The sequence below is a fragment of the Zootoca vivipara genome, chromosome 9 (assembly GCF_965207765.1).
Source record: "Zootoca vivipara chromosome 9, rZooViv2.hap1.1, whole genome shotgun sequence".
NCBI classification, from domain to species: Eukaryota; Metazoa; Chordata; class Lepidosauria; order Squamata; family Lacertidae; genus Zootoca; species Zootoca vivipara.
This window is the reverse complement of record NC_142592.1, coordinates 40425280-40452776: the sequence shown is the minus strand read 5'-3', so window position 1 is coordinate 40452776 and position 27497 is coordinate 40425280. Positions and strand designations below refer to the sequence as shown.

Sequence of the window (27497 nt, the reverse complement as noted above, 5' to 3'; positions counted from 1 at the left end):
TCTAATTGCAAGTTAGCGCTTATGTATCTTATTTTTACCTCCTAAGCATTTAATTAAGATTGGGCTGTTTAAGCTATTGTACACAGAAAACTATTTTCTCCTTTACACAATATTCAGCATTCCAAAAGAACATTAATTAGGAAATAAATAAATAATAGTAATAATAGTAATAGCACTCCTCCTCCCCCTTTTTCTTTGAGACCTTGTAATTTCTGAAACATACCCAAGAGGGAGCCAGCTGTAGCCACACTCTTAGTTTGTGTGATCTTCACACAGAGAAAATAAATCGGCAGCTTGCTTCATTGTTACCGAGCTCTCTCCCCCCCCCCCCCCGTATAATTTTACCTTATCCGATTGGCTGGAGGAAGCAGATACTCAACTACCAATCAGGAGTATGCACTCTCATATCTGCCCAGCAACAAGAAAAAGATGTTACTACTGAACATTTCTTATTTTCAGACAATAAGTGCTGAATAATTCAGAAAACTTTAAATGCATAATCCTTTCAAAATGTTTTTGTTAAAAGAGTCTGAAGATTAACCAACACATTCAACTGACAGAAATGGTGAGAAACAAGTAGCCTAGCCCGAAGTTGAACTTACGTATATTTTCTATAGCTCAGATGTTGAAACTGTTTTCACCTTGAAACCTGCATATTCCCCTTCAGTTAAGGAGACATGAAAACATTTCATTCAACAGAAAAACAAAAGAAAAAGAAGTCCAGAGGGCAAGCAAACCATTTACACTTCATTTTACCTCAAAAATTCAATACCAAATTTGCTTTTGAAATTCTCAAATCTACAGGTGTTTTCAGACAACAATTGTCTCCCTAGCAGTTACCCATATGCAAGTTAGTCTACATTCTATACCAGGCATCCCCAAACTGCGGCCCTCCGGATGTTTTGGCCTACAACCCCCATGATCCCTAGCTAACAGGACCAGTGGTCAGGGATGGTGGGAATTGTAGTCCAAAACATCTGGAGGGCCAAAGTTTGGGGGTGCCTGTTCTATACAACACACTACTACAGTGGTACCTCGGTTTTCAAACGTAATCCGTTCCGGAAGACCATTAGACTTCCGAAATGTTCGCAAACCGAAGCATTTACTTCTGGAAAACTCAATACAGAAGCCCTGTGGCACATTCGACTTCTGAGACGTTCAAAAACCAAGGTACCACTGTACCTCTTACTTCATCAGAAGCAACAGGCAGAAACAGAAAATGGAACACTGTCCCTAAAGTTAAATACCACAAAATAGCATGTGCAAAACTAATTATTTTCACAAAAATATGCAGACATCAGCTCCTAGAGCTAAAAGAGGCATGGTAATACATGGCTTTTAAAGTTTAATATGAAAACAACTCTCTGGTAGGTTTTCACTTCCTAATGAAAATATATACTCATTTTAAAGAAGCAAGTTAATATTTACTTAAGTGATACTTAAGGGACCCAGGTGGCGCTGTGGGTTAAACCACTGAGCCTAGGGCTTGCTGATCAGAAGGTCGGCGGTTCGAATCCCCAAGACGGGGTGAGCTCCCGTTGCTTGGTCCCAGCTCCTGCCAACCTAGCAGTTCGAAAGCATGTCAAAATGCAAGTAGATAAATAGGAACCGCTACAGCGGGAAGGTAAACGGCGTTTCCATGTGCTGCTCTGGTTTTCCAGAAGCGGCTTTGTCATGCTGGCCACATGACCTGGAAGCTATACGCCGGCTCCCTCGGCCAATAATGCGAGATGAGCGCGCAACCCCAGAGACGGTCACGACTGGACCTAATGGTCAGGGGTCCCTTTACCTTAAGTGATACTTTAGACTATGCAATACTTAACATTACCAATGTCTTGCAAAAGGATGGTAATGTGCCCAAAGGGAAAACCTACTATTATTTACTCATACGTTTTATACTGATTTCTTCCATTCATGTACCATAAGCTGAGTTGATGCAAGTGTAACCTTTACATTTTGGTACTGAATATTTAAACTCACAATAGTCTGGTGTCATCTTTAGTAGCCCTTTGAGGTCACTAATAAAATTTCATGGGAAAACAGAAGAGAAAGGATGTGCAAAAAATATGGAGATTCAACATTAAGAAACTAGCATTTATAAAGTACGATACAGTAACGATAGTTTAAATATTCTAGTGTGCAGAGACTTTAATGTTCATGATCGAAAAAGGCAATTTGAAAATCTTGCCCAAGTTGCAGCCAATTGATTTCCCAGAAACATCTTACTTGCATACTTCTTTTTTCTTAGATTTCCTTTCTTCAAGGAAATGAAATGCATCTGTTTGCGCATGCACAGTCAAACACTGAGGTCACTGCCAACCTCACACCACAGTCATAAATGTGGTAAGTAGGCAGGACTACAAGTTCGGGCAGTGTGACAAATTAAAGCTTAGTTAGTATTGTAACTAGGGAGTTAGCTTTTCTCCCTGGTATCTAACTTGCCTACATTTAAAAATACAGTATCTTTTGCACGTGTAAATAATACACCCTAATAAGGAACCCCCTGAAGCCATGTTGTTATCTTATCAGCAAGCCGAGCAAGTAAACTTGACTAGTCTGATGTCAGACGACTGGACTGAAGATTTGCATAGTCACGCTGGTTGGCTCCTGAAGATCAGTTTTGCAAAAGCCCATGAATACCAGAGGCTGAGAGTCAGCAGGAAGCACAGAAGATCTGCCTGGCAACAAGGCTAAAAATAGAATCAGTACGCAGCACTGTAACAGTATGAAACCAGGAGCAGAGCACAACTCAAGCCTTCCTGCCTCTACATGCAAAGTTATACAAAAAGAGGGGCATACTCTTCACCAAAGATTAACCCCTAATGGTCTCTAATTAGCATAGGCAGATCAGCATATATATCATGCATGCACAGCAACCTTTTGTGCACAACTCTTCACAATGTACTGAACATTTATTCTCCCATCGTATTTTCTTTTTAGAATTAAGGAAATACTTCCCAAACATCAGATATGCAATTTTTTCTAATTTTAGAAAATTATGTCAATTCCATTTGCACATGTAAAGAACTATTCCAATTGTTGTCATTCACCAGGAACCAATATTAGAAGGGTAAAGGTAAAGGTACCCCTGACCATTAGGTCCAGTCGTGACCGACTCTGGGGTTGCGCGCTCATCTCGCGTTATTGGCCGAGGGAGCCGGCGTACAGCTTCCAGGTCATGTGGCCAGCATGACTAAGCCGCTTCTGGCGAACCAGAGCAGCGCACGGAAACGCCGTTTGCCTTCCCTCCAGAGTGGTAGCCGGCGTTCTGGGTCCCACTAGCTGGCTGGGGCGCTCAGCGGTCTCGTTCCACACGGCATGGAGGTATGTCTTATTTTCGGGGTATGTCTTATATTCGCAAATCTTTAAAAATCCTGCCATGGCTTACTTTATGACTACGTCTTAAAAAAGGGGAAACACGGTAGGATGGTGGCTGACATCTCTACCATCTGGAGGCGCATACCTGGGGACCACTGGATCTAGACTGTTTTCACACACTAATACCACATCCTGAAGAATTCCATCAGTTATATTTTTACCTGCACAATTAGAATAAACTTCAGGAACCAAAATGCTTTTCCTGTGCAGCCTGAAGCTTATCTTCAGTAGCTTATCTTCAGTTAACTCCTCCGGTCCTGGGGTTGGGATATCTCAATACAATGGCTCTCCAGGATCATTAGCAGTCTGGAGATCTGCTGGGGAATCCTGAACTCCCTACTGCTCTTTCTGAGGAGCCCTCAGGTCTGAGGCATGAACAGTGCTGAATCCTAACCAACCAGGAGAAAGAGGCAGCCCACCACCAGGGTGAAGGCAGAGGCAGAGGTAAACCACCAGATTTGCCAGTATGAGGGTACTTTTTAATTACACATTTCTTGGATAGTAACATACTTGTACTTTCTTAGATAACTGCTTATTTAATGAATTATTTGCTTGTGTTTTACATCAAGCTCTCAAAATACTCATGAGGTTTGCGTACATGAAACAATATGCACCGTAGCTTTCTTTGAAAACATGGATTTTCTGTTTGTGTATCTGCACAAACAATGGAAATGCTGGCCTTGTGATGAAACATTAAGAGTTTTAATTGGAATTTAAAGTCAACATGACACTACCATCAACTTCACTGGTCAAAGCTAGCAGGTGAGGAGTGAGATTAGCTATGGACAGGGAATGTTGCAATACCAACGTCCCTGCACTTACGTGTGCCCTACTGACACGTGATTACGTATACACTTTATGCAATTTCACTTATGTGCGCAGGGGCAGTCACCTGTAATGAGCGTTTGGATAGTGGAAAGTCGTGTTTCAGAAATTGGTGGAAGCAGGGTAGTTTGTACAAATGCTTCTTTTGTTAATTGGTGGTAACAGCTTGAATCCCAACTTCCATGAGCAGAATTTCACCCAAAAAACAGTTTGTTTTTTGTTTTACTCCCATGGATGTGACATGGAGAGGTTGCAGTAGAAAGGGTAAATCAGGAAGTCACTACCTGGTATCTGCTTGCCCACCACCACTTTTGGATCCAAGCTGTAGTTAAAAGTAGGCTAAGTGAACAGCATACTTTTAGGATCCCATTGTTTTTATCTTTTTTAATTGTAGTAAGCTTGAAATATTTGTATAATTGTACACAGTTGCAGCGGTAGTGGCATTGGTAACAAAATCAGACACAGGATATGATTTATAAGTTAAGGTGGCTTCTGTAACTGTTTTAGCCTTGACAAAAGGCACTATACATTACTTTTACAGTTTTAGTACCCAACTAAAATAAGCAGAAGAACAAATAATAATAATGAAGTTCAGAAAGAGGCCATTGCTGATTGGTAGAATAAATACTTTGTATGCAAAAATCCGTGGCGTCTCCACTTAAAATAGCTCCAGGAGCAGGCCTGGGAATGGCTTTCTCTCTGCCTGAGACCTGAAGAGCTGCCAATCACAATAGTTCCAGTTTTTTCAACCTAATGTCCTCCAGATGTTTTGGACATCAACTTCCATAATTTCTTACCACTGTCAATGCAGACAGGGGATGATGTAAATTTTAGTTTAAAGCAGGCATCCCCAAACTGCGGCCCTCCAGATGTTTTGGCCTACAACTCCCATGATCCCTAGCTAACAGGACCAGCGGTCAGGGAAGATGGGAACTGTAGTCCAAAACATCTGGAGGGCCGAAGTTTGGGGGTGCCTGGTTTAAAGTATCTGGTGAGCACCAGATGGAGGGACAATGTACTACTAGACAGTACTGGGATAGATGAGCCATCCATCTTAAGGCAACTTCATATAAACTTTCAATTCACTGAATTTTCAAGAAAGACCAGAGCTTCTTAATTTGCCAAAAAAATGTACAAGGGTTTTCTCCTCTTCCACTATTTCAAATAATATTGCTCACATGCTTTAATTCACCACTTTCCTTGATTTTTTTTGCCTGGTGCTTTTAGAGCATTTAGAGCCAATATTTACTTCCTTCTTTAAAAATACGCAATCATATTTAGCTCAGGCATAAGGAAAGGTTTTTAACCTGACAATAATCTGCCTACAAAATGAGTGGTTCTGATGTGTAGATGTACAGAAGAAAAGAATATACTCTCAAAGCTTGGCTGCTGCATAGCATGAACAGATTATGATTGCAGGATAATAGGCAATACTGAAGGAACATCCTCACAACTGGCTCAGGTAGCAAAGCATCATTTTTTTTGCCCATTAAATGGATGGAATTACAAGTTTGCAGAAATGAACAACATTCTGAAACAAAACCAATATTATTTCCATTTTAAAACAAATCAATATTATTTACCCATCTTTTTTGATGATGCAATTTACAATCTTAAGAAAGAATGATGACAGAAAATCCTGCCCAGACCAATACAACCAGGGACTGAAATGTTCAGGGCAGAGATGGAACCAACCGTGTTCATTAGTTAGCTTAGCTCTGGATCATCAAAACTGTTTGCAATACTTAACTTTAGCTTCTTTATGCTACCACAACAGCTTTTTTATTATTCAAAAGCTATTGTACAAAAAAGGCTCATCAGAGAACTCACAAATGTATCAATGTTGAAAAGTACAGTAAACTAAAAATAGATTCTAAAATAAACTAATAATGGCTTATAGTAATAAGCTTTCAACTGAGTAGCCCATGAAGGAAGTATTACTGCTGCAGTTAAGATGAGCAATTTGTATAGCATGAAGGGTCACAATATATACCGGTAGCAGGTATATTGTCATAAGTAATTTACATTACTTGTTATCATTTGGTTGATTTTTAAAATGCAGGAGGGGGGACTGCTACTCTCAAGTGTGAAAACAGTAACTAAACCCTTGAAAAAACTTTGACAGAGATAATCAACTTGGGCTGATTTTTTTAAAAAAATATTTTGCCATCAAATTTCCAACACTCTTGAGGGCCAGAAACATCAGGATAATCTGTGAATCTCAGAATTTTCCTGAGAAGCTAAAGGCTGAACATAAGCTTTTTGAGAGGGAGGGAGGGATCAAAAGTTAGTCCATATTTTATCACCCATGCCTGTATGTCAACTCAGATACCATACCATTGCAGTCTCTTTTAGCATTTTTCTTAAATATACACAACTCCCAATATTTACTATTATTTATGTTGAAGGGCTCTACAATTTCCCGCCAAATGGACTTACACTAACAATGTGGATTAAAACAACCCCCCTTTTATGACAGAACCACTGAACTTGTTCAGACATCTTATATCAGAACCATCACTGCCACAATAATCTGTGACTCTCACAAACAACCCCAAAAGCCCACACATATTCTCCTACCACAGCAGAGCACACAGCTTTTAAAATTCATGATTTTTTAAAAAATGTAGTAAGTTTGCAGTAAGATCTTGCCAGGGCCTGTGAAAATGTTATGAAGGAACTGGTTGTCTTACCTGGAGGCAGCATGACATACATCAAGAGAACTTCCTCCTCAGCTCAGCAGTTTACATATCAAAACAGTAGAACACTTCTAGGTCGGCCATCTTGAGAACAAACCTCATTTGTCGTCACACAAGCAAAACATACTGCACTTTAACTAAAACCTGACTACTGTGTGACCTTTCCTTTAGTCACCCACATCTATGGAATAGCACATGCTGAGATTTTTATTTACACAATAAATGATCCTAGAGGAATTGCATTAGCTCTTATAAAGCACATAGTCTGCAAATGCCAGCTGCAATGGAAAGTCTTCAGAATGAGCCTATTTGTACTGCTTGCTGCAGTGCTAGCAGTTGCCTGCCCAGAAGCGTGTGCAGTGTGATACCTCCCTTATGCCATGCAGAAGCAGAAAAAAATGCATATCAGAACTCAACAGAAAGCAGTACATTAAACCAGATAGAGAAAAATCAGTGTCTGCGTGCAAGTCTTACTTCTGGATTTATTACTCTTAATAAAATGAATACATCCTTAAACAATATACTATTATCTACTACAATGCTTCAGTGCAGGAAACAAGTTTGGGCATTACAGACAAGGCAGAATCCATGACATAACCCAAAGCCAAGCTAGAGTGCAGTTATAGCTGTACATAAAGGGGCCTTCGTTTTGTAAAACAACTGCTGCAGGATATTGCAAGGTAAAACATTCCCCGTCCTCCATGTCCAATGATTGGTTCTGAACATACCATTTAACACTTTGTTGACAAAATGCTCAAATAAGAATGAGATTTACTCAATACTTTCGCATATCTAATAAGTAAGTGTTTAACACATGAAATATTTCAACATGCTTTGTATGAAAATGCATGGATTTATCGCTCATCTTCGATTCCTAAATATTTACATAAAATTCTGTAATAAATATCAGTTGTCTCTAGTCTCAGAAAATTCCAAATATAATCTACTGCAAAACAGTTTGAAGTTATGTATACTTCACAAAACAAGACAATTTAGCTTACTGGAAAATATATGTCCTTACTTTTCTCTTCCTTTATACACCATATGACTAATAACATAGTATGTATGTCTTTTCCAGTCAGTTTGAATTGTGTAGGCTACCTATCTAGAAGTGTATTAAAATACAACTTTATCAAGGGTGTAATGTTGATGAAATATAAGCCATATTTATTTCAGTTAGTGGGTCCTTTTCCTTTTCAAAACTCTTGAGATTTCCAATGGTCACAACTTTTTGAAACAACTTACCTCACTAAAACACCATTGTAGTTTGTGAAAAGTCGAGATCTTTGGATCAATTTTATAAAGATGTACTGTATACTGGGCGGTGTGTTACCATTTAACCACTGAATATTTCCTGTAATTGGCTAGGGCATCTTTGTTACCAAATAATGGGGGGCGAGGCCTGCAAACTGACCAGAAGCCTGGGTCTCATCAATCCCTTTGATAATGGCTAACGGTCAGAGATTACGGGAGCTGAAGTACAACATCTGGAGGGCCACCCTTAAAATAATTCTCTTTTTTTCTTACACATAATTCAGCAGAGAGTTATAAAATTCTAATCCACTTTATAAACTCTTTGTGGGGAAATGGATTGAATATATTAATTAATCAGCTGACAGGAAATAACAAAAATTATTAATCTGAACCTATTTTATGATTTAAATATCAATAATCGCCAAGTTCAGAAAGGCAATATCTTCAGTTACAGCATTTTCTGGTACCTACCGGTATATATGTGGCCCATCTGTTTTGAACACTTAATCTGTTGTATAGAATTACAGGATCCTTTCAAAATGTTAAAACTGCTGTGTATAAATGCTTAACAGAACTTTTTAACAACTCAGAGAGATGTGGAATAGGGGATTAGAAGGTATCATACAGCCTAAACAATGGAATATTACTTTTGAATCTGTATGGAATGTTTCCTTAGACTTGCAATTGAGCAAGATCCAGCCCCACCCACATCAAGATTTCAAGTACATTGGGCTCCATCTCATTTGCATAGGAAGGCACTGTTCTAATACAGATGTTGGAGATGTAATACTGAGAATGCCTAGTTAAGGCACATGGTATGGGCTTGCCCTGTGATTGTTGTTGTTGTTGTTCTGGTGTTGTTATCGGCATCATTTTGTACTGGTGAAATCCTTGACATCTGCAGATTTTCAAGTACTTCTAAATTATATTATAATTATAAATTATAAAATATGGGGATGGACAGGAGGACTTTGGGAGCCCTCGTTGTCATTAAGAGATTTGTACTTCCAAGTCTAGAAGGGTAAATATCCACTATCTATTACATAATGTGGGCTGAGGCTCTCACAGCCCTAGTTACATTTGAACACATATCATATAGATGTACATTATCTATCTGGACATTTGGAGAGCTTATATTAACTTACATGTTTAACCTAAGATATATGTAATATTGGTTATTGTATTCAGATTGTAAACTGATGATGTTTGTTACTATTAGTATATACTATACACCAGGCATGTCCAACCGGTCGTCCATGATCGACAGGTTGATCCCTGGGTGATAGCGGTCAATTGCGGGGTCATTTTCCTTCTCGGGGTGGGGTGGGGAGAACACCTGGCCCCACTCTGCTCTCTATTAATGCATGATTGCAGAAATGGAAGACAGAGTTATTGCTGTGTGGTCGACTGCGGGCTCATTTTCCTCTGCGGAGGAAAAAGAACATCCAGGCCCCCCCCCTCGCTTTGTCCCTCATTTGTGCACGATGTCAGAAATGGAAGACAGTTATCGCTGCGCTGTTTCGTGAGCGTTTTATGCCCCCCCATTGCAAAGCACAAAAAGTAAGGCACCCCCCCTAAAAAAAACCTCAACAACTTTGTTCTGCCCCACCCAATCGAGTAGATCACTGCTAGTTTTTTATTCTGGGAGTAGATCACATTCTCTTGGAAGTTGGACGTCCCTGCTATATACTAATATACTATACTATATACCAATTTTATTCTCCTTAATTTTTTTCTCTTCTTTTAATCCGTAAATTTCCAAATAAAATAGTGATGGCTTGTATTTTATTGTAGTAGAAAGACAAAACATTGTGATCAACACTACTTAATGCAAATTTGTTACAATTTAATACATTTTACTAATTAAAGCTAGTTTACTGTTTTAAAAGTGGTTTAAATTTTATTTATTTAGTGGGTTTACATCCTACCTTTCTATTGCTATTACATACAAGGTGGGTTACATCACCTTAAGGAATATACCACATCCATAGAAAACACCACAAACAAACAAACAAAAATAAACTCTCATGAATCATTAGTGAAATTAAACTCATTTAGGAATGTTGGGAATTTTTTTTTAGTGACCAGGCTGATTGGAGAAAAGCAAGGATATACTGCAGGGGTCAGCAAACTTTTTCAGCAGGGGGCCGGTCCACTGTCCCTCAGACCTTTTGGGGGGCCAGACTATATTTTGAAAAAAAATATGAACGAATTCCTCTGCCCCACAAAGAACCCAGAGATGCATTTTAAATAAAAGGACACATTCTACTCATATAAAAACACCAGGCAGGCACAACAAATAACCCAGAGATGCATTTTAAATAAAAGGACACATTCTACTCATGTAAAAACATGCTGATTCCCGGACCGTCCGCGGGCCCCCGGGCCTTAGTTTGGGAACCCCTGATATACTGTATTTACTCAAGCCCAATACGTCATCAAATCTAATGTACACTTCAATTTTCAGAACCCTGAAACCAAAAAAGTAATTGCTGGCAAATTTAAATGTGTCATTGAATCTAATGTGCACCTTAATTTTCCCAATGTAATTTGGCAGAAAAGGCGAGCATTAGATTTGAGAAAATATGGTAGTCGGAGATGATATGAAATCTCAATCTGTTGTGTTTGAGCAATATATTATTCTTTCATGAAGAATTAAGCATATTATTCTTTACACTAATCCTGGGATCCAGTAGATAAGATTGGTTGAGTTAAACTACTGGTAGGTTTTCTGATTTTTGATATGTAGTGTGTGCATGCCCCACCCAAGGGAGGTGCGGATTATTGTAATCTTTTCAGTGGTGGCACCCACATCTGTGGAATGTCTTTCTTAGGAAGATGTACAGGCAATGCTCATTTTGCACAGGATTATGTTCCGGAATGCACATAAGCCTGTTCCACCTTTTTTGTGAAGTCTGTGGGCTCCTTCCGGGTTTAGTACCATACATGCATGCATGACTGCGTGTCACTCAGATACACCCAAATCAGTTGTTGCCTGTACTTGGCACTATCGTTAGCACCCAGCTAATAACTTTTTGTTCACCCAGGAAATTGGTACTTTATATTCCTGCGTATAAGACTACTTTTTTACCCAGGAAAATCTTCTCAAAAGTCGGGGGTCGTCTTATACGCCGGGTCGTATTTCTTATATGGCGAGTATATCCCAAACTCTATACAATGGTACCTCGGTTTATGAACACAATTGGTTCTGGGAGTCTGTTCATAAACTGAAGTGGTGATGAACTGAAGCGAACTTTCCCATTGAAAGTAATGGAAAGTGGATTAATCTGTTCCAGACGGTCCGCGGAGTACTTAAACTGAAGCGTTCATAAACTGAAGTGAACTTTCCCATTGAAAGTAATGGAAAGTGGATTAATCCGTTCCAGACGGGTCCGCGGAGTACTCAACCTGAAGCGTACTTAACCCAAAGCATGGGTGTAATTGGTTCCGGAAGTCTGTTCATAGACTGAAGCGTTCATAAACTGAAGCGAACTTTCCCATTGAAAGTAATGAATTAATCTGTTCCAGATGGGTCTGCGACGTTCGTAAACCAAAAATTCGTAAACCGAGGTGTTCCTAAACCGAGGTTCCACTGTATTTTAACTGGAAAAGTTGGGGGTCGTCTTATATGCCCAGTCGTCTTATATACCAGAATATACGGTAATTAAGTTGCCTCTGACTGCTCATCTTTTATTTAGATGCATAGGACTTGTCCTTATTAATATATTACTGGGTTAACACATTTTATACATTTTCGCACTGTTCATTGTTTTAAATTTTACTGATTTTACATTGCTTTTATTTACAGTGGTACCTCGGTTTATGAACACAATTGGTTCCGGAAGTCTGTTCATAAACTGAAGCGTTCATAAACTGAAGCGAACTTTCCCATTGAAAGTAATGGAAAATGAATTAATCCGTTCCAGACGGTCCACAGAGTAAGCGTTCATAAACTGAAGCAAACTTTTCCATTGAAAGTAATGGAAAGTGGATTAATCTGTTCCAGACGGGTCCGTGAAGTACTTAAACTGAAGCGTTCATAAACTGAAACATGGGTGTAATTGGTTCCGGAAGTCTGTTCATAAACTGAAGCGTTCATAAACTGAAGCGAACTTTCCCATTAAAAGTAATGGAAAGTGAATTAATCCGTTCCAGATGGGTCCGCGGTGTTCATAAACCGAAAATTCATAAACCGAGGTGTTCATAAACCGAGGTTCCACTGTATTGTATTTTATCTTATTAAATTGCTTTGAGACTTGCCTTCTGTATAAAGTGACTGACAAATGTAATAAATGAAGTTTTTTAAATGCTTTAACTCATGATTTGTGATGCCCATAGTTTAATGGTGCTGCGCACTGTCCCAGGCTCCTCAGAAAGAAAGAAGGGTAGCACATAAACACAAGAAATAATAATAATATCAAGGGATCTGTAATTAAATCATTATCAATGTGGCAGGGTAAATGCCTTTAACTCAAGTAGCCAATAACTTCCTCTAAACCTTTTCTTTAGAAGAAAGGTTTTGCTGGAGTAAAAGAATTCAACAATGCAGTCAAAGTGAATTTTAAAAAATTAACTCATCCCAAAATCTGAAGAAATTATTTAATAATTCTGTATAGTCTAAGTAGTAGTAATAATAATAGTAATAATTAATAATTATTATTATAATAATAATTATAATAATTATACCCCACCCATCTGGCTGGGTTTCTGCAGCCCTTCTTTGTGTTGAATCTTTGGCTTGGGCATTATTTAAGAGGGGGCTGTTGTTGATGGTGGTTTTTTGGTATATTTATTTTGCATATTATTTACATAGAAATTGTTTGATTTGGTTGAGTACTTTTTGATGTTATGTTTGTAGTTATGTATATATTGCAAGATGATGTGGCTTTAACTTTGGAAAGGTTGCCTACAAATAAAATGATTGACTGAATTTACCAGTAAATAATGGAATTTGGTCATTAGAAATAATTTTCATTATTTCTCAAAGGATTTCTAAAATGTTTATCAACTTTCTCACATTTGACTTTAATATGCAAATTTGTTCATTTAAATACTGCTAAGCTTATTGCCTAGCATAATTTTATAGCTCTGGTGAATGTTGTCATTCATAATTTGCCCAGCTTGCAAGTCTCTCTCCTCTGGATTTTACCTGATGGAATACTGTCCTGAAGAGTTCCAGGCAGAACTCACTGTGAAATGTCTGAAGAAAGGGCTTTGTAAATTTCTGTAGCTTTGCTAGTAATCCAATTTTAGATAAGCAATGAAGAAAGACACCTGTCCAAGTAGACACTTTCCTGCTATTTTGTCCATTTCTTCATTTTAATACTTTAGTTTAATAATAGTGTCTAATAATAATTCCGTCTGAAAAGTATCTGCATTTCAGTCGTGTTTTATCAAATATTTTTCTTGAAAAAGACTTCATGCTAGACTAGCAAGGAAACAGAAACTACTGTAATTGGAAAATACAACAGGCATTAAGCAGCAATCTGTAATGGCAGTATCACTTGCTTGAACACTTAAAATGCTCAGAACTTTCCAGAAACAAAGGGTGGTAATAACTAGGCAAACCTTTGTCTATGAAATGAAAAGCAAGAGGTCCACCCTTTCAGGTTACAGTTTAAGAATCCAAATTTGCACAATAAACACAACACATGACCTATAATTTTCCTCTGGCTCATTGTTTTTTCGAGAAAAGCATCAAAACAATGTACTTGATGGAGGGTCATTGATTCAGTTTTATGAGATGAGTGCATATTTGATTTTGGTTGTATTGATGCCATTAAAATATGTGAGTGTATTTTAAAAGTTCCTAAAATGATGTTTATTTTTTAAAAGGGACACATAATATAACCCTTTAAAAACAAATCATGTTTTATTCAATCTAGTTTTAGAAGAGTAATCCAATGATTTTTTGGAAACCAGGAGTCATGTAACATTTTGGCAGTACTATTTTTAGTGTTAATGAAATGATCAGTTTGGAGACAAAACTGAATTAAATCTATTTGCTTTGATTTCCAGCAGAATTTTACCCCTCCCTTGGATACTTCAGAATGAATATTATGGAGGAATAAATAAAAAACCTATGTGGATTTTGCAAGCTCAGTCTACCATGCAGTTTCTGGCCAGCTCCTTCTTGCATAATCCATACAGATTTTGAACAAGTCTATAACTATTAAGATGGTAACTATTATCATTGTTTGTGAATATCAGACCAATCATAGTTAAGCAGTTCCAAGAGCAAACACAGCTTCTGAAAGTCAACGCCATCTCATTAAGGGATCATGACAGCGGAAATGGTATTCAATGTGCATAAAGGGCAAATCATCTTGCAGTGCTGATGCTGACAATATTCTTAAATCTCAGGAAAGATGGGAAATAATGCAAACCCCAGAATCAGACGTTTACAAACACTCTGTATTTAACCTTAAGACAAACTAATATTTCAAAGAAAAACATTTTATGACTGTCACTTTAAGTGTCCCTTTATAAAGTCAGTTAAGTACTAGAGACACAAACAGTCATCAATCTGGTTGTGAAACATCATAAATATAGAATAAATTGTTTCACTATCTGTGCTCTCCTTAACACTGTAATTGTTCTGCTGGTCTTCCCTGAAAGTGTATATTTATGACATAAAGCTCTTGAAAATAATGTGCGAGATTTTGAGAAGCCAATGGCCCTGCAGTCAACATATTTGGAGATGATTTAATCTGATCTGATTATATTTCTATGCTGCTTTCCATTCAAATGAATTCCAAAGTGGCTTACAAACAATAAATAATAATATGATAGAACATCACAAATGTGGCATAAATATATAGAATATGAATCGACTAACTACAGATTTAGGCAAAGTGGTGCCTAAGCTAATTATTTTACACCCATTAAAAAGTTAAGTGCAGTTAAATCCCATTAATTCAAATGGTAGAGTCATGCTGAAATCAACAGCAATCAAAACACGTGGCCTCAGCTGCATCTCACACAAAAATATGTAACATACCTGAAATTTACTTATCCCACAGAGTAAAAATTGAATCCAATTAGGCATGGGGAACCTCTAGCCTGGGGGCCACATTAATTACTAAGCTAATATTTCTTGAATATAATTAAAATAGCCTACCAACTCATAAGACAGCAAATGGAAACTCTAGGATTTTTTTTACTGTACCTATGCATTGTCCTCTTTCAACTGGCACAGTACTGAGAGTCAACAGAAAAAACCAGTGGCATAAAGATACAGCCAAGCAGACCCATTTTGGTCTGCTCCCTGATAATTATTCTCCTTGTTTCCACTAGCTGAGATATTACAAAAAGTTCCAGATTTAATAACTAGCAAAGAAATCTAGATAATTTTACAAGAGACCTTCCAACATACAATTTTAATTATTTGCAATATTTAACAAAGAAATTCAACTGGCATACAGGTAAAAGTATGAACACTAAACTTAATAAATACAGAAAAATTGTTCTACATAAAAGGTACTACAGTAAACAAAACCACATTCCATTCAATGTACTTAAACTATTTAAGTAAACTTTAGTGAACTCTAAGAGAATTTGTTTTCCGTAGTATTTTTACTGTTTCAGTTTTATTACACCTATCAAATTTGCCACAAGAGAGCCGCCCAGAGTGGCTGGGGAAACCCAGTCAAATGGGCAGGGTATAAATAATAAATTAATTTATTATTATTATTATTATTATTATTATTATTATTATTATTATTATTCCCTTTCAAGGGAAAAAAGTCAAATATGAGTCCAACTCACAAAGCAATATTGTACAGAAAGTATCAGTATGAGAATGCAATATGCCCATTTTACAGTTACAAAGAACACGCATTTAGTTCAGGGGGGAACTGCCCACTATACTACTTGAGATCCATAATTCTACAAATTAATTCTCCATGTAAGAAATGATACCTACTGAGAAAGAAGGATCATCAATTTTGATAGGGTAAGCAGAGAAGATATGGTTTGTTTCCACTGAGCCTCTGAGGTGGCAAGGAACGCAAACCCATTGGCTCCTCCCCAGAACAGTCATAAGAAAGAAAAAGGGGAGACACTGCCCCCCCCAGTCACCACCATGGTGCTCCTGTCAGCAGAGTCAAGACCGTGAGCAAGTCCCCCCCCCAAGGTACAGAACACTGCTTTGCTTTCCCAGTTACTCCAACCATTAAGATCTGAATTGTTTCCAAATTACAAAACAGTATGACCACGTTGGGAACTCCATTTTAGAAAGATTCCTGACATTTTCCCTATTAATTGTGGTGTACCTCTTAAAAAATAAGAAGTCTATGTAATGTTAAACTGTTCTTATGTAGACTTCACTTATGGAGGACATAATGCGCAATATACTTGAGGTTGAGAGAAACATTCACACAAGAACATTCTGCTGTTGTCATCTGTGTACACATGGGTCCTGAGTTCAGGAGCAATATTCAGCTTCTGTCCCTAAAGCCCATGTTTTGGGAAATAGTCTTCAAGCTGGAAATTTAAATGCTCCTTTGTAAGCATGTGCTGTCACTTAACTCATTCTTTGGGCCAGTGAAAATCTTCAATATACTGTATACTTAATATATTTAAATAAAAATATATGCCAATTTTTTGTTTAAAATTAGCTCATATTTACAATGGAACAGTATCAAACTTTTATTTCTATTATTTATTGCAATACAGTAAATTCTAAAATTATTATTTTCTGACCAATAATACACTGCATAAAGTAGCCAAGTAATTATTTAGAAATACAATGGGGTTCTATATTCTCCCAAAATTACAAGAATTTAAGTATCTCAAGAATTTAAGATTAAAAAAATGTTGGTGATTGCGCTACTGCTTCATCTTTTATACAAAGTTGAATACAGTCATACCTCATGTGGCGTCCGCTGTGGGTTGCATTTTTCCAGGTTACGAACGCGGTGGACCCGGACGTGTTTACTTATTATCATATAATAATACAGGGTTTCGCCCCATGCGCATGCGCAGAAGCATCCTGCGGGCTTCACACATGCGTAGAAGCGCTCTATCATGCTTTCCCCCATGCGCAAAAGCGCCGCTCTGGTTGCGGACTTTTCGGGATGTGAATGGCACCCCGGAACGTATCGGGTCCACAATCCGAGGTACCACTGTACAAAGCTAGAAAATATTCACTATTTTTTTTATTTAAAAAAATCAGTTGATTCAGACTCCTCAAAATAGTGGCAACACCAAATTATAGTGCCTTTTAAGTACAGTTACCTTTGACCCCAGCAAGCACTTCCACAGTCCTTGTGAAACACGCGTATAAAATTTACCTTCACCAACAGCTGAAAACTTAAAAAAATACCCACTTTGCCAATAATTGGGGTTTTTGGTCTCACACTTGTATACACACACATCCTGAACTATTTATAGAAAAGCAAAATCCAGAATTGTTTCTTACCTCAGAATCTGCAACATGTGACTTCACTAGATATGCTCATTAGCATACAGGCAGGCTAAACAGCTCCAGAGAACATTTCGTCAGCCATTTTGAGACTGCACTGTTTCAGCTACACTGAAAGTGCGACTAAGATGGCTGCACTGTGTGCATTCAACAGCAGCCAGTAACAACGCAGCAGTGGGTAAAGCACTTTTCACAAAGCACCTCCCTCCTTACAGAGTAGTACACACGCACAGTGGCTATTAGTGCACATGCTGCAGAGACGCTGCAGTATCTTGGAGCACAAGTGCTACAAACAGAAAAAACTCACAAGGCACAAAGACTGCCTCTGTGAACCAGTCGGTAGATCAGGATATAACACTCCAATCCTGATCTGAATCCAAGCAGCTGCAAGTCCATGTCACATATTATTGACAACAGGAATGAAGCCAAATATTACTGGCAGGCAGGGAATGCTACTCAGGAGGAGCCAGATTTCAGTTCTTCTCTCTTTTCTTAAGGCATTAGAAACCCTACTCAAATCATTCACACTATAAACATTACAGAAGCTTTTTTTCAAAAGTTGTGCAGGGGCATAGGTAATTAGGTTTTTCCAAACACCAATGAACTGAATTCCTTTCTTAAATATGTTATGGTTGAAAGACCCACAATAGACTTCTGTCTAACACAGGATAGTATGCAGAGGTGCAATATTGCTTTAACAGAAGCATATATGCATAACAGGTTAAGTATTTGCAGTAACATTTGCCCTTTCAGCGAAAAAGGATAGAATAGAACAGAGATTAAATATACCTCATGTCATAATAGTAGATTCAAAATTTGTAGGCTTGTTGTTCATTCTAGGTAGTTATTTCAGCATGATTTCAGTGACCAAGTATAATATAGTTTTCCTTTATTTTTTGCATGTATAGTATTTTTATTGGGTATTTTCCTATCCTATGCATGAAGGGTTAAAAACAAGAAATTCAACTAAATTCCAGAAGTTAACAGTAGCTACCTCCTTATCATACTCCATGATTATGAACATTAGAATAATGTAGTATTTCGAGTGTTGCACCTCACATACATCATTGTAGAAATTCTTGCTATCATCCCTGTTTGAACATGACAGTCTGAGGCAGAGATCTAACGGTTTGCCTGAAGTGGCATAGCAAGTTTGTGGTTGTGGTTAACATTTGAACCAGAGACTTCCTGGCTGTCAGATCACATTCGAGGCTACAGCACCTCTCATATACAGCAATCAAATTACAGATTGTATCTGTCTTCACTAACTGAAATACAGTGGTACCTCAACATCCGAATGACTCGACTTCCGATGGTTTCGACTTACGAAGTCGACAGCCCCGGAAGTCTTTTCGCGGCGCGCGGATGTTCTGCACCTGCACAGAAGCGGCACGCACGGTCTGTGCATGTGCGAAAAGGGCACTTCAACAACTGAAGACTTTGACTTACAAAGAGCACCGCGGAACGGATCGCCTTCGTAAGTCGAGGCACCACTGTATAAAAATTATAGATAAACTGCACTTTTCAGGTCTACTATGGTGCAAAAACATGGGTCCATGTCGTTTTTAGAGAGCTAACTGAAAGAACCGTTGATTGTTCAAATCATTGTTCTACAGATATGTTCTGTGATTTGTTGACAATTTGCTTGGCGTCCTATGTAAAACTCATGAACATCAAGGAGGAGGAGAAAAAGAAGAAGAGTTTGGATTTGATATCCCGCTTTATCACTACCCTAAGGCAGCGTTTCTCAACCGCTGTTCCGCGGCACACTAGTGTGCCGCGAGACGCTGGCTGGTGTGCCGCGACGTGCGGCGACGAGAAGGGCGATTTTGCAGCTGCAAACTCCACCTCCCTGGGCGTCCTATTTCTTCGCCCCTTCTAGTTTCCACAGACCAATCAGCTTTCATTATTTCCATTTCCCCCATGCCTCACGTGACAGGATCATCCCAGAATCCTTTAGCCAAGATGGCAGCCCCCAGCAGCTAATAGTGCCGCACGTGTGTCTCTTTTTTGGAAAATCGAGCGGACTTCAAGTAGCTACTTTTAAAATATTCAATCTCCATCATTCAAAAGGTAGTTTGTTGCTAATTCACGGAGGCATGAAGACCAAATCGTCCTCTCACAAGTCCGAGAACACGCACAGGGTAAGATACGGGACGGCGGGGTCGGGTGGGGTGGATCAGAAACCCGGATCTTTTAAGAACTCGGCAGCGCTGACCCGCCGGAAAGCAATATTTGGCAAGTGTTTCTTACAGTCATAATTATAATATAGGGCGGCACAGAGTTAATTTTTAAAACTTTTTTAATGGTGGTGTGCCTCGTGATTTTTTTCACGGAACAAGTGTGCCGTGGCCCAAAAAAGGTTGAGAAACACTGCCATAAGGAGTCTCAAAGCGGCTAACATTCTCCTTTCCCTTCCTCCCCAACAACAAACACTCTGTGAGGTAAGTGGGGCTGAGAGACTTCAGAGAAGTGTGACTAGTCCAAGGTCACCCAGCAGCTGCATGTGGAGGAGCAGGGAATCGAACCCGGTTCACCAGATTATGAGTCTACCGCTCTTAACCACTACACCACACTGGCTCTCAATGAGATCATCTGATCCGGACTTCAAGCAGATTCAAGCATCTATTGTAATGTGGAATGTTTTGCTGACTGTACCACTTCAGATTCTATCAGGGGGAGGAGCTGAATGCTTTCCAGTTTTTCTTTTAACCCCCTCCCAAACTTTATTTCCTCAGGGAGGTTTTCTTTATTGAAAGAAACATCAAACATTGAGACAGAGGCTTTGCCCATATTTGTTTATGAGCTTATAACGGTGAAAGTTACAGATAGATATCACACCAGATTCCCAAGTTCTTTGCCCAAACAATTTTATGGAAAGGGAGAAAAGAGAAGGGGGTAATTCTAAAGCAGTCTGCGGACAATCCAAGAGGTTAAATGTAAACCTACAAAACAGTTATTCAAAGGCTCTACGGGATTTCGACACATTGTCCCCTCAGTACAAAATGCAAGCATAGGGCAATGAAGAAACATGTTCAGCAATTTATACTTTTTAATTACAGTACTTGCTACTAGCAACGTGCTTTGAGCCCTAAGGTACTATCTTCAAAGATATATCTGTAATTAAGTTTTGAATTCACTTTGTTTGGACTAAAACACCATTCAGCTTCATATCACATCCATTATAAATATCTGAATTATTACTCAATTAATTTTGCTATTTTAAGATGTTTACAAATTTCATGTTAAAAGTATGCCAAGTGATTTAAAATTACAAAATCTAAATAATAATGACAGATATGATATGAAGCTGACACTTCCGGTTCGTCGCGGCGGTGAGTAGGACGCAGGGACTTCGCGTGCCGAGGTCCCTGGCTTCTCGGAGGGGGGGGGAGTCCGCAGAGCGAGCGGACTCCCCGTAAAAGCATCGGATAGAGAGTTCCGATGACTTAGGCGTCCAGCGGCTGCTCCGTTCGGCGGATCCCCCGCCGCCCGAGAGCTCAATAGAGCGATCGTGAGCCGGCGGGGTTGAACCGCGGGAGCCATTTTGGGCCACATCTTACCTCCGGGAAGCGAAGCTCCGAGTCCTGACCCGGCAAGCGGCGGATTTTTCCGATTTAAATTAAAGATTTCCAAAGAAGTAAGTGGAACTTTGATCCAGACTTTAAATTTGCTGATTGGAAAAATAGGAGAGACTGTAAAGTAACGGAAGTCGGTCTCTTCCTAATGGGAAACTGGGAGGCGATCTTAAAAAAAAAAAAAACCTAAGCCGAACAACGAAAGAATTTGGAGTTGTGGACCCGAGAGGGAAAAAAAGACTTTTTTGGAACCATCTCAGCCCCTGAGTCCGGCACCCCTTGAGGTACAGCGGCATTAAGGGGAAGAGCGTTTTGACAGCTGTCAAAAGCTGTCAAACTGTCAAAAGACCGGGTGGATTGATTGCATTGTTGAACAGTTAAAAATTGTTTGAAAACGTGATAGAACCATTTAAATTGGAAGTAAGAACGGATTTGGGATTGAGTTAAGAACTAAGGAAAAGAACAGCCAAAATGGAGTCGATCGTCTGAGAAAGGAATTTTCCAGTACCCATTGTTCCCTACCCCCTGTTTATCTGCGGTTACAAGAAGTATGAAAACAAAGCTTTCTCGAGCCTTCCAGGAGACTGTGCTGAACTATTTGCTGTCATGGGAAGACTTTTACAAGGAACGGCAACATCTCAACTTATCGCCAGTCGAGACTGAAGTCCAAGTCCAGGACTTTGAGGATAATTTAGATTTGGAGTCTGCTGAATCTGAGACTGTGTGTGAGGAGAAACAATTGGATGAAAGTATTGATGAGGACTTGGACTATGACAAATTTGTTTGGGATGAAGCAAAATATGATTTCCAACAGGAAGAAAAACAAGCAGAACAAGAAGATGAGAGACAAAGGAACTTAAAGACTAAGGGAATTGAAGATCCTGGAGGGGTTAAAATGTGGAGTGGTGTTTTTGAGGGATGGGAAGGACAGGGGCAAGGGGGGGCAAAGGTCTGGAGATGGATTTGGGAAAGAATGGGTGTGGGGTAAAAACTTTAGTTAAAAGGTATTGTTTTGGTTTTTGAAAGACGGTTTTCGAAATCTTGGCATGATAATGGAAACGCTGAATCAATTGGGGGGAAAAGACTTAGGGAGAGGAGATGGAATGTAAAAAAGAAAGGGAAAAAAGTTATGTTCTCTTAAGGGAGCATAAGAATGGTTTGGGAAAAATTTTTTAAGTTATTGTAAATTTTTGTAAGTTAAGTGAGGTGTTTAGGCAAGAAAGCTGCCTACCCCCCTCTCCTTATTCTGAGGCACTCAGTGGCAGGGGGTGCCCAGATGGGTGAGGAGGAAATGGAACCTTGGAAGTGCTGTGCCCTGCGGGTTCCTCTTGTGGCAGGAGGGGACCTGTGGGAGGGCAGCATGAAAAAGGAGGAGGATTGAGTTAATATTATAAGATTAAGATTTGAAACTGAGTTGGAAAATTCGCCACAAGTAATCAGAATTTGTTAGGAAAACCATGAGGAAGACTATCGAGGGAGTCGCAATTAAAATGTTAAAATAACAAGAACTGGGAAGCTTCAACTTTTCCCAATTTTCTTTCTCTTTTTTTTCTTTTTTGTTTGTGGTGTTGTATGTTTGTAAATATGATTATGAAAGAGTTGGGGGATGCAAATCCCCATAACTCCTTCCTCCCTGTTCTCTCAGTGGCAGGGGGGGATAGGGGGGAGGAGGGAGGGGGGAAACTGAACTCAACTCACAATTGGACCCCTTTGATTCTTAAAGCACACGGGTTCCACTGGTGGCAGAAGTGGACCGGTGGGTGGAGGGAAAATGAAGGGACAGTGCTATATTGTATGTTTAGTCTGTGTCTGTCTTTTTTGAAAATCAATAAAAATCTTTTATATAAAAAAAAAGATATGATATGAAGCTGAACACTTTCAAAATTAAAACTGGTATGTTTTTTCTTTTAAAAAAAATCTAGTTTCAACATTTTAGATTTATTATCTCTGGTCTTACCCTAATACTTCTGGACTAGGCTTCCTCAAACTCGGCCCTCCAGATGTTTTTGGCCTACAACTCCCATGATCCCCAGCTAGCAGGACCAGTGGTCAGGGATGATGGGGATTATAGTCTCAAAACATCTGGAGGGCCAAGTTTGAGTAAGCCTGTTCTAGACTATACTGTCAGTTATCACAGACCAAACCTCGGCTCAAAACATGTGGAGAAAAATGTGGGTAAAAAGCGACACACAAAACTCACTTTGCAACATGTAAACATGTTCAAAAGATACCTTCTCCGGGAATTCAGACTGTTACTGTGCCAGGTGTTTCTCCAAACAAGATTCGAAGCAGCTAGCATTACTACACATGCTTGTTCAGAGCACTATGATCCGAATGTAATGAAAAATTCAATTCAAGGGTGTGGTGAGGAGTTTTTAAAAAGTGCCAAACATAAATGATGTATGTTTATCTTAAATCTTGTTTTTTGAACATGGCAACTGCTGACTCAGAGCTACTTCAGCCTTCCTCAATGAAATGATTTTTATAAGCCACACAAATTGGCTACCCCATCACAAAATGCAAGATTGTTAACCTGAAACAAGTTACCGTAGACATCCTGCAAATGCAGATTAAACTGCCTTCTACTACACAACCAAACTTTGAGAGTTGGGGAAAAGAGTTCAGGACAATTTAGAAATAACAAGGGTGTGTGGCCTTGATTCTCCTTGATCTCTACAACTTTCAATACCAATTCAATTTCCTGAATTGATTAAGTGGTATGGAAATGAGAGGCCTTGTAATTGGTGGTCCTACTTCTACTTTACTTGCAGCAACACTGCAACATGAGACTTCAGTCTCATGGCAATTATACTGTTAGGGTTCCACCTTGTCCCCAAAATTACTGAAGATCTTATAAAGCAGTCATTAGAAGATTTAGGCCAAGGAGTCATCAACACGAAGACAATATCCAATTCTATTTCACTGCAACTTCCAAGTCAGCCTAGATATGACTACCATTTCAATAATTAATTTTCAGAAAATTTGAATGCTTGGGGATAAACAGTATAACAAAGAAGATTAAAAGGGTACATTTCTGGATTTTGTTTACCAGCTGAGTAGCCAGTATAGCTTCCAAATGTGTATAGCCTTGATGTAATCAAACCAACTTTTTTGGTTTGTAAATATCTTAATACTAGATACAAACTGGTCTGGATCTAGACTTGAAGGGCCAGTACTTTTATTTAAGACACACATAATTGATATGAAAATAGTTGTATAGTATTTAGGATTCAAATACACAGCACATTGTATAGAGGGGCATGAAGTGAGACACAGGCAGGGGGGCCCATGGGCGTGTAGCTTGCAAACTGTTATCAAATGCCTGCCTTTCTCTACACGCCCAGTAAAGGAGGAGAGGAGTACAAGCTGGGTTCACAGGACCAGATAAGGGAGAAGGGTGTATGGCATTTGGAATACATGTGTTTTTGTAGTTAAGGAAATAAGGTGTTGGCCTGTTTTTGACTGTATAAAAGTATTGTAAATCCACAATTCTGTGTGCAGGTTGCGAGCTGATTGCACTGCACCATTTACTTAGCATATGCTGAGCAAATAAATCTTGTCGTATCCTGCCTGGCATGTTGCCTCTTTGTGTGGTTCCATTGCTCCTAATACCCGGGTGGGACTTAGGTCCTACAGACTTGGTAATGCATGACTATGCCTGGATTCAACTCCGTTTTTCAGAGTTTATGAACATGTCTGATTTCATTTAATGTGAACATTAACTTTAAATAACAATGAATTACAAGTCTTTAATGAGTCTCAGTCGTAAACTAATCATTTGTGAATACTGTATTGAAACAAAACAGAATACAATAAACACAATATTAATTTAAATCTTTTTATAGTTCTTTTTATGCAACTTAAAATCTTGCATTTGTATTCCATAGTTTTTTGGAGAGGAACAAAGCCGTGGCATTGAATTATATGTCAGTTCTACTTTTTTTAAAAAGTATTTCTTTTTTCCTCAGAGAAAAACAAAGGAAGAACCACTTCACAAATTCTCAAGTTTGCATTAGTTTTCGTAGGACATCCACACATACATGTAATAATGCAATGTGCATGGCAAGATCTGAGAAATATTCCTTCAGGGTACATTGCAGGGAAATCATGAAAAGGAAAATGGGTCAAACAAATACTAATTAACTCAATAAAATTATTATAATCAGGGCCAGCATTTCAAGCTTGGAATCCTGATCTTGCACAGAGCGAAGTGCACTGGCACTTTCACTGAAAACCCTAATGAAACATGCACAATGCCTTTTTTTTCCTTGAAAATTTCCCAGTGTCTTTACATTATGGCCCAAACCAAATAATATACATCATGCTAATAACAATAGCTGAAAATAGTTTAACAAAAATATTTGATGGGGGGGGGCTGGAAACAGAGCACATTAGCTTGACTTGTATGTTGTTTTTTAAAAATCAAAGTTATATTCAAAATTATTTTTATTTGAACACTTGACATGCATATATTTCCCTTGTTTACATTGGGAGAGCAGGTGGTGGTGCTTATTCACACTAATTTTAGCATTTCCAAAAAGCAGTGTATATTCTTTCAGTAGTATAGTAATCCAGAAAAAGGTAATATACTAGCTGGCCCGGCCACAAGTTGCTGTGGCCCATCCCTGTGATTGGCCGCACCCTGTCCCGCCCCATGACCTTTCCTGCCCCCTCCCCCACCCAGGAGAGCCCCCACCTCTACTCGACATAGTCTGCAAAGTCGAGCCAAGATGTTGTGGAGGGGGAAGCTTTCCTACCTGCAGTACCAGTGTAGCCGCTGCTAGAGGCCGCTGTTGTGCAACCTCTCCTGTACTCCCAGCACCCCCAGCTGTCTGAGTTTTACGTGGTTTGCATGGTCGCATGTGATGTTGTGTCCAAATTTCAATGCAATCGGTCAAGCGGTTGTGGAGAAAGGTCATAAAACACAAACATGGACCTTTTACATATATATATATATATATGGAATGACTGTTTGACTAGTATTGGATCAATTTATGAGGTTACTAATTAACCTTATGAAGCAATGAGTTTTCTGAAATGGCAAATTTTACATGAAAAACTACAATAGAGGGGAAATTTCCCAGAATATGGGGGGAGGGGGGCTATCACGCATCACTACTATCAGAGCCTGCTGATCTCAGGTTACAGTAAGAGGTCCCAAATAAATAATATACAGTGGTACCTCGGTTGTTGAAAGTAATCCATTCCGGAAGTCTGTTTGATTTCCGAAACGTTCAACAACCAAGGCACAAAGGCACAAAGGCCACAAATTGAAAGACACGCCGCGTAAGCCATTTAACTTCCAAGGAACGTCCAAAACCGGAAACAATTACTTCTGGGTTTTCGGCGTTCAGCTTCCAAAACGCTCAAAAACCTGAGGCTCCACTATAATCAAGGGAGCAAGAAGCTCCTGTGGCAAGCATACCCAGGGAAAGGACATAGAACCTTCTTGTAATGTCCCTTGTTATTCCTACCATTGTGCCTTGTTAGAAAGCCATACTCTCTGTGTCTCTTACTTGTTGCTGATGTTTGCAACACACCATATTTTTTGCTCCATAAGACGCACCTGACCAAAAGACGCACCTAATTTTTAGAGGAGGAAAGGCGGAAAGCCCTGGGTCTTTTGGGATCAGCTCACAGTTCTGCAGCTTTTTTTGCAAATGGGAAAAGCTCCATTTTTTGAGGATCAGCTCAAAGTTGTGCAGCTTTTTTGCAAATGGGAAAAGCCCCATTTTGGGGGGCATCAGCTCACATTTGTGAAGCTTTTTTGTAAAGGGGGAAAGCTCAATTTTTTTGAGGATCAGCTCAAAGTTGTTGAGCTTACCTTGCAAAGGGAAAAAATCCTGTTTTTATGGGGTTCAACTCACAATTCTGCAGCTTCCAGACAGATAATCTGATTAGATTATCTGTCACATCTTGCTGGGGAAACAAAAAGCCTCCATCTGCAGAGCATTTAACAATGGAGGCCCTGGCAAGGGGACAGGGCAGGACTGGGAAGGGAGCTAGCGTCTCTTATTTCCCTCCCCGATCTCTTGCAATCAGCTGCTGAGTGGGTTCCTTTCAACACCCTCTTTCCCTCTTGTTAGCCTTTAGCTCTTTCTAAAAACAAAACAAAACACGATCTGCCTTTCGCCCCTGTGCAATTTGGCTCCAGGGACCACACATTCATTCCATAAGATGCACAGACATTTCCTCTTACTTTTTAGGAGGAAAAAAGTGTTTCTTAGGAGAAGTAATATTATAAGGACAAAGGAAGAGTTTTGTCGAAGCTTATTTTGCTGCAATACAGTGGTACCTCGGTTCATGAACACAATTGGTTCTGGAAGTCTGTTCATAAAC

The 27497-nt window shown here is 39.2% G+C and overlaps 1 protein-coding gene across 9 annotated transcripts in view; it reads right to left on the bottom strand.

Annotated features, from left to right (window-relative positions):
* The window catches only part of ATF7IP (activating transcription factor 7 interacting protein), an 80888-nt gene that overhangs the window by 43172 nt on the left and 10219 nt on the right, over positions 1-27497 (bottom strand). For 4 of the 9 annotated variants that reach the window (XR_009558275.2, XR_015945860.1, XM_060279743.2 and 1 more), the window contains exon 1: positions 17578-17952. The exons of 4 other annotated variants lie outside the window; for them this stretch is intronic. Coding sequence is in view for 2 of the 5 variants with exons in the window: in XM_060279743.2 (XP_060135726.2) it covers positions 17578-17594 (17 nt within the window). In the remaining 3 variants the exon portion in view is untranslated. Of the gene's footprint in view, positions 1-6896; positions 7231-17577; positions 17953-27497 lie in introns of those variants that run through there. One more of the 9 variants, XM_060279746.2, reaches the window with a different exon arrangement.